Below are 8,178 nucleotides of genomic sequence, written 5' to 3' on the forward strand. Positions count from 1 at the left end.
CTGCAGCTTGCTGTTTAACCTGTTTGTCTTGTACCACATGTCTAAGCCCCTCAAAGGAAGTGGTAAAGGAAGACACGCGTTTCCTTTTTCCTTCAAGATCCCTGATCGGTGGGTAAATCTTCACATTAGATTTGTTACTTTGTCACTTTTTTTTCTTTCACTTAAAATTCTCATCCTACAAAGTACACAATTTCTGAACTTTCCCACAACTTACTAAAATAAATAAAGGCTCAACCACACGCAGACATTTAATGTCACACTATTTGTTATGGTAAGGACGGGCCTAGGATTTTGATGGTCCTAGACAAGATATTTTTTGGGCCCCAAAACACACAGTCACCAAATCACACACACTGCTCATAACTGAATGAACACAAAAACATTCACACAAACTAGAGATGGTCTAATGAATTAACAGCATCAACATCGCCTACGCGCTGAAACTTAAAAAGCGTGCCACCTCTCAGCTTCACCACAATTTACTAAAGTTAAAAAAAGGAACTTCCAGCGTCACCTGACCCGAAACAATGTCTTCGCTGGTGAACGTGTTCGTCTCATTAAGGGGCTTATAGGTCATGTTCAGGCTCTTCACGGTGTTCAACATCATTCACAGCAAATACAGAAATGTCTACAACAGTGTCAAAGCAAAGAGCAACGATATAAACAAACCCCGGCCACAGGAAGTGGGTCTCGCTCAGCTTGAGGGAGGAGGAAAAGCATGAGTCTAACATGTTTGTTTATTCATATACATTTATTCCGACAAAAATCATCAGTCATTAATTACAATTGAATAAGGTCGAGTACAGCGTGCTGACTTGGGTAGTAGATTAAGGGTAAATTGATTTTCCATTTTAATTTCCATTTGAAGAGCACATAGCGTGCCTACTGCGCCACCATAAACTAATACAGGTATTTGTGACCTCAGACAGTCAAACAGCATATGATCAGTTCAATGACAATGTCCAAAGGACATCTTAGTCTTGGAGAGAGGTGTAAAACCCTCTACACTCTGCTTTGGTGAGGTTGCAGTTGAAGATGGATGCAGTTGTGGAGGGAGGCATAGTGATGATTCTGGTCACAGACTGGCCAGTATGAGGTGGAATGGGTTCGCCCTTTTCTCAGGAGCTCTTTGGTTTCCTTTTTCTTTACTTTATTTCCTACTTCATCAGAATAAAACGTGAAAGTACCACGGGCAAAGAGTTTTTTCTCCAAACGGGCCTTCACTGAGACTGGAGCAGAGGCCCACCACAGACAGCCCAGGGTCATGCTGTTAGTGCCTTCAAGAGGAGCCTAACACAGAAATAACACAGTGAAAATCACACAGAGGTTCAGTGGAAAGAGTGTCACATGTTCAGCTCCAATTCTGACCGCCATTTCCCCTCAGTGTCATATTTGCATACCAATGACCTGGTTAGATTTCCGCCACTCCACTTTTATGACTCAGATCTGAATTTGTGGGCAATTACACAACCATGAGAAAAGTTTACACTTTGCTTTAGCTTTGCTGTCTCTTCTCATTTATCTGCTCAGGTTTGCCTCCAGTGTGTACCAAATTCTTCCCGACCCGCCTTTAAAGGAAGATGGATTGTCTCTGCAAAGCAAGAAAAATGATGACATTCCCTGTGCTAAAAATAGATTTCTCTTCCAATAGCACTTTTTTTTAATTATACAAAACTCAATCTAAGCTTGAACAAGAACAGTGGAGCTACTGTATATCTGTCATATATTCGAAATGACACATTAATTTGAAGAGCAAACATGACTGAGCTGCTGATTACGGAAATCAGGTAGAATAATTAGAGTTGTATACGATGAAGATAGACCGTTTAGATAGAGGAACTCACAGTGCAGGAATCTGGAAGGTGAATAGGTAAACATGGCGGCCTTTGTCAACATTATTATCGCCTGAAAGAGAACATAGTTACACAAAGTGATTTCTCTCACTGCATTCATTTGTCCTGATTAGCCTCATTGTCCTGGAGAAGAATCAGGAACACAAAGGCGTTATTAGTATTAAAACTGATTATTTAAATGGATTTTATGCTATTTGCAAATTAGAGGAACACAAATGTCGTTAGATGGCAACAGCTTGAGTTGTTTTTGCCTTAGCATAAATCTATGAAATGAACAGTCTCTATATGGCAGATGACTACCCTTTCTTAATTTTCCTTTGATTGGGGTGTTTGTTTGCGGCCATCAGACGAAACCGCAAAATCCATGAAAGAATGACAAATCATGACAATTCTTTAGACTGAGTATTGAGATTCCAGCAGTTAAGAGTGATATGAAGCAGCTTAGTCACCGTGACCCTCCTGGATGATGCTACAGTACTTCTCTTTGGCACAGTACATTACTACATTATTACCTTTTCACTCAAACCATCTGATATTTGCCTTTAGCTTCACAGAGATTGAAATTATTTGACAATAATTTGCCAGTTCTAATGTGATTTGTCCTGTAAGGCAATTACCATTGGTGAAAACATTGGTTTTGTTAATGGGATTATAATCCACTGATGATGATGGTTAAAAGCAGTAAAAGCAATGACCAAGTGCTGCTGTATCTATTGTGTGTAGAGGTGTGTCCTTACATGTAGACTGAGCTTGAAGTGATAGCTCTTTGTTGCTAAATTTAACTTCTGGAAATAATTAAACCACACAGCTACATTTATTGAGGTCTCCATGCTTCAAAAGGCTTTACTATGAATATGAAATGCTGGGTTAGGGAATGCTGATTTATTGGTATATATACACATCATACTGTGCAGTTTAAATGTTTGATCATCTTATCAATTTTATCAAGCAATTTGAAATGTAGAATTCATTTCAATTGAATTTCCTATCTTCTTAGGTTACTTATTTGAATCCAAGCACTTTTTTGAAGTTATTACTATTCTACCATTCTACAGATCATGATTCCATGCAGGTGCAGACACTGGTGGGAATGCAGGCTACCAGTAAACTGGTTTCTCTGTGTGCGTAACGGGACAAATGTGTCATATCTTCAGATCATGTTGGACAAATTCCAATGAATGGAATAAAGGTGTGTATGGAATGTGAGATGAGTACAGCCTGATTATATATATTATATTATACTATATTTTGCCATTCATGCCCACAATAAAAGGAACTAATTGCACTGCTGTTAAGAACCATTAGCTATTCCTGCGAAAGAGGTCATTTAATGTCCAGTAAACTACTGATGTTAATACCAGCCTGCAAGAGACTGTCCAAAGCAACCATGGCTACACACCCAAGATTCCCCTCACACAACTACACACGTCTGAAAAGAAATTGTAATACTTGGTGCTTGCCATTTCCTGGTGTTGATGTCATCATGCTTAACCCCAAGAAACAGTGATAGTGGTGAGCGGATTTCATCAGCAGAACTTGTTAGACCGGATTGTGGCATGTCCTTCAAAAAACAACAACCAAGAAATGACAAGAATCAGAGGAAAGAGAGAGGCAGCAAAGAGAGTGAACCCTCTTCCCCTGCGGAGGGGCTGATGTCACCATACTACACCCAAAACCAACTATGTGATAAGAGAGAGTAGGTCTCATCAGCAGAACTCATTTGACAGGTTTATGGCTGAAAGGAGATTGTGCCTACTGGGTATACGCACTGTAACCCTAAACATTGCTGCCCCCTAATGGATAAGCGGATCATTACATCATATTTGCAAACAATAACTTCCTCTCTTTCTTCATAATGCTTTGACAAAAACAGCTTGACACAAATCCAACTGATGTTGCAACTTTTTAATAGTTGACATTGAAATGTTACCGGTGTTGTTCATAGTACAATGAAACAAAACAAAATTGTTTATAATTGCATTTGTTTGTAATGTCAATGTTTGGCAGGGAGGCAGTGGCTCAGTGGGTAGAGCTTCTGCTTGGGAACCGGTGGTTTGCCGGTTCGAGCCCCTGCCGAGGTGCCCCTGAGCAAGGCACCGCACCCTCAATTGCTCCCCCCTCTGCGAAGGGTGGAAATGTAATGTAAGTCGCTTTGGATAAAAGCGTCTGCCAAATGATCGTAATGTAATGTAAAGATAAAAACTAGTACTTCTCTTCACAATATGATAGACTAGTCTTTCACATAAAAAGGCAGAAGATTTTTTTTAAAAAGCTACTTGTACTTAAGTACTTCTAAAAGGATTTTGACCTAGAAATAATTACCCAGTGCCAACATGTGAATAACTTTCCAAGCTCATATGGTTATAAGAGATTTTAGTCTAGGCGTGTTAAATACTGTAACACAGGGAAAGGACACAGAAATATATCTGAAGACATACATGTTAGTGTGTTCTTTGTCGTAAGAGGATGGTGGTTGTGTTGGCTCACAGTTTCAGTGTTGTCACACTAGAAAGGGGATTTTCCTTTTTTCTGTGACAACCTTCGAAACAGTTACAAATCTATGCTTAAGAAAAGAAATATAGAATATAATAAATACAAAAGTAAATATTTATACACACAATAACGTTAATATGACTGTAGTAGTTGAGATGATAAAAAAAATGATAATGAACAATTTCCCAGTTTGGGATAAAGTATCTATCTATCCATCGATCTATCAATATAGATGCTGAAATTATACACTTCAGCTCAAATTATGACTGACCACTTGAACTGAGCGCATTAGACTTATCTTATCTGAGACAATCCTCCATTTGGAATCTTGCGGGAGTTTGACAAACTGAAATATCCCATACATACACACAGATAATTCAAGTAATGGAAGCAAGAATATAATGGCAGTATTCAGCTTCAGCATAAGGAAGTTTCCACAAAAATCATTTTGCATCTTTGGTTTGTGTTTAAAGTTTGTTGCTGTATAAATGAACATATCTGTAGGAACCTCACAGGCATTATAGTGGTATTCTGGCATAGGTAAAATCTGTTCAGCATTTTTGCAAAACAGATTTCCATTAAGCCCTTTGAACACAGTGAAAATGATGAGCTCGTGTTCTGCACAATAAGAATAAAAAGGCACTGCGCCAAAGAGTGCACAACATAATTTGTAGAAAGGAAATAGTAGAGTTTGACCTGTGCAGTGTAGGCAGCAGACACGCGCAAAATAGGCTCAAAGTACAAGCAAAATCTTTACAAAGACTTGCATACAAACATACAATAAATGTTACTATTTCTCACTGCGTAAACATTTAAAGGTCAGTTGCACAAAAATGACATCTTTGATCAGTTGAACCTGCTTTGGAAACCCTGAGAAATAGGCTCTGGCGATAACAAAGTGCTAAGACACTCACAGCTCCGTTGGGATTCTCACATGTAAGGTGGGGGGTGATCAGGTACTGTCTCGTCATGTATGATGATGGGAAACAGCACTTGGAGATCAGCGGCACATCTCACACCAAAGCTCACCTAGAAGAGACGCACAGCAGACAAACAGTAAACAGCAAATAACATGACTGGTTATTAAACAATGTGGAGGTTTTTCTCACAACTACCATCAGGTCTGAGAGAGAAATTTGAAACCTACCTTAATAAGGTAGTTCACTTCAATGATGGTGCAGTTGGAGATGGTGGGTATTACTGTGGAGGGAATTGTAAGCATCATCTCAGTAGGCCTTTGTGTGGCCTCAGTGTGGCCTCTGACGGGCTGCGCCCCCACTGAAGCCATCTTTGTGACAATGCTCCTCTGGTTGATCCGCTGGGAAGTGTAGAAAGTCTGATTCTGAATCAGGCTTACTTTAGGCGTGGCTGTCCAGCTCGAGCCATTGCTTAAATAGCAGGTTACCTTCACAGCTTCACCTGATGGGAGGGGAAACAGTGTTTGGCTGATCTTTTTCTGAATAATTTAGCAAACTTTATTTCATACTTCATCAGAATGAAACGTGAAAGTACCACGGGCAAAGAGTTTTTTCTCCAAACGGGCCTTCACTGAAATTGGAGCAGAGGCCCACCACAGACAGCCCAGGGTCATGCTGTTAGTGCCTTCAAGAGGAGCCTAACACAGAAATAACACAGTGAAAATCACACAGAGGTTCAGTGGAAAGAGTGTCACATGTTTAGCCCCAATTCTGACCGCCATTTCACCTCAGTGTCAAATTTGCATACCAATGACCTGGTAAGATTTTCGCCACTCTACTTTTATGACTCAGATGTGAATTTGCTGGCAATTGCACAACCATGAGAAAAGTTTACACTTAAACCGTCCTGGAACATTCATTGAACCTAAAACCAAACTGGGTTGTTTGTAGGTCCAGACTCACGTGCAGCTCTGGTGGGCTAGTATCAATGTGATGCACAAAGTTCAGTGTTGTCACAAAGTCTTTGGACATATGCCAGGGCCGGTTGATTTCCACTGTCAAGTTGTATATTATTGATCCATAAACACCTTGGAATGAGGACGGGAAGTCTCTGCAAATTATGATTGAAAATGACAGAAATTTAAATAATTCATACCCTTATTATCTAATGTGTTACATACAGATTTTAAACCTTCAGTGCATTGAAAAGTATTCAATCTGCTTATTTTGGCTCTCAAACTGTCCAATTAAATGCGGAGCATCACTGTAACTGCCATTTCCAGGTTTCTCCATAGATCTTTCTCTTGACTGGGTCCCTTGAGTGCTCCTGAATCCATTCCTGTATTGCCTTAGCCATGTGCTTAGGGTCAACAGCTGTGATGGAAGATGAACATCTTCCTCCTCAGCCTGCAGTCCTAAAAAAGATCTGTGTGTATGTCTGTCAGCCTCCTACTCCTTGCTGCTAAAAACATCCCCACACAATGATGATGCCACAGTGCTTAAGTGTTAAGGATAGTATTGGTAGTATTGACCACTTGATGCTTGGTATTCAGGCACCCTCAAATTAGGTTTTCATGGCCTGAGAGTCCTTCAATAGCCTTCTGACGAGCTCAAAGTGAGCCGTCATGTGCATGCAGAGAGGTTTCCGTATTAGATCCTTCCATGTTTTCTATTATTCAATGTCATTCATTGCTTTAACCTGGTATCCCACGTGCGAGAGGGGTACTTGGCAACAATTCATTACATGGAACGATAGAAAGGCTGCTGGACTGAGATTCATGTAGACCAGTGGTTCCAAAACTTATTCTCTCTATTATAGATCAGAAGTTTTCCATCCTTTTTGGAGTGGCCTATTTGGAACAATGCCCTCATCTATAGTGTCACTGAAAGAATATGAAAACTATTTTAATCATTTCCTGCCTGTACAAGAGAACCCCTGATACCCGCACAGTCGAAACTCTTGTTTGTAGTCTTTGATCCGAGAGGTGATACTTTGTCAATGCACTGCACGCACACACACACACACGCACACACCAACGCATACTAAGACAACAATCACAGGCAGAATGCAAACTCATACAAACCCATGTGGGATCTGACATGTAAACGGATACACATGTGTTCCAGGCTTCAGCACGATTGGTGTTCTAATGGCTGTAAGAGAGAGAGACCGAGTGAACATTCGCTGATCACAGATGACCGGAAGTTTAACGTGTTAACCGCAGAGTTCATACCGCCGCTTTCTTGCACGATGGCATCTTTCAAGTCGAATAAGTGGACTTTGGCTGAATAAACTTTACGGGACCTCCTACGCCTCCGACTTCCTCCACCCCCGGTGGTCCAGCGAACCTTCACGTTGCCCCTCAGCCTGAGACCTATGGAGCTGATCTTCGTCTCCTTCGATAGAGTGAAGGAAATTTGTCCTGTTAGGCGTGCCCCGCTGGAGCAAGTATTCCTGTCATCCAGTGCGTCGATGTTGATATTGAAGTTCTTGAATTTTGACTGAAACATCGTTTAGTCGTTAAGTCCCACCTTTGGTAAGAGATATACTCCTTGTAAACAACAGCGAAAAACTTGGCATACACAGTATACACAACCCAGCAGCTGAGCTGAATAACAAAAAAAAAAGTAGAACAGATGGCACAATGCTCAGGCGCAGAACATGGGCGGGGCCGAATGTGCTCAGCCTCACAGCAGCGCGAGCGGGCAGAACAGTGACATGTAGCTGCGTGTCACTCTAAATCCCATTAGCTTCCTCCCGCTAATTCCTAGGCAAATGAAAGATAATGAACCATTCAAACATCAAACTGTTGACTATTGGTGTTCATACGTTTTATATTTTCTGAAATAATTAGTATTCTTTAACTGAAAATCTCCATTAAAACCAATTTTAATGTCTTCAAATTTCCTTCAGG

The 8,178-nt window shown here is 40.6% G+C and overlaps 1 protein-coding gene across 2 annotated transcripts; it reads right to left on the reverse strand.

Moving 5' to 3' along the window:
- Window positions 1–3,750: 3,750 nt before the first annotated feature.
- Window positions 3,751–7,904, reverse strand: LOC143008212 (arrestin domain-containing protein 3-like). 2 transcript variants are annotated; one of them, XR_012964565.1, is made up of 7 exons: window positions 7,498–7,904; window positions 7,348–7,417; window positions 6,227–6,374; window positions 5,859–5,961; window positions 5,494–5,765; window positions 4,292–5,375; window positions 3,751–3,973 (listed from the first exon to the last, which is right to left on the reverse strand). XR_012964565.1 is itself a non-coding variant. In XM_076159860.1 (6 exons), the coding sequence occupies exons 1-6, from the start codon at window positions 7,772–7,774 to the stop codon at window positions 5,277–5,279; spliced, it is 969 nt and encodes a 322-aa protein (XP_076015975.1). In that variant the 5' UTR covers window positions 7,775–7,904; the 3' UTR covers window positions 3,984–5,276. The 2 variants fall into 2 exon arrangements, 1 of the variants encoding a protein (XP_076015975.1); XM_076159860.1 differs by lacking the exon at window positions 3,751–3,973 and having other exon boundaries at window positions 3,984–5,375.
- Between the last annotated feature and the right edge of the window lie 274 nt (window positions 7,905–8,178).

This window comes from Genypterus blacodes, unplaced genomic scaffold (assembly GCF_046128005.1).
Source record: "Genypterus blacodes isolate CSIRO-AG114 ecotype Tasmania unplaced genomic scaffold, CSIRO-AGI_Gbla_v1 ptg000099l_1, whole genome shotgun sequence".
Taxonomy (NCBI): Eukaryota; Metazoa; Chordata; class Actinopteri; order Ophidiiformes; family Ophidiidae; genus Genypterus; species Genypterus blacodes.

Coding starts and splice junctions, on each gene's coding strand:
- LOC143008212 (XM_076159860.1), bottom strand. CDS start 7,774: ATGTTTCAGTCAAAATTCAAGAACTTCAATATCAACATCGACGCACTG. Junction 5,962..6,226: donor CTAGCCCACCAGAGCTGCAC/GTGAGTCTGGAC, acceptor TTTCTGTGTTAG/GCTCCTCTTGAAGGCACTAA. Junction 5,376..5,493: donor AAGTGAACTACCTTATTAAG/GTAGGTTTCAAA, acceptor CGTCTCTTCTAG/GTGAGCTTTGGTGTGAGATG.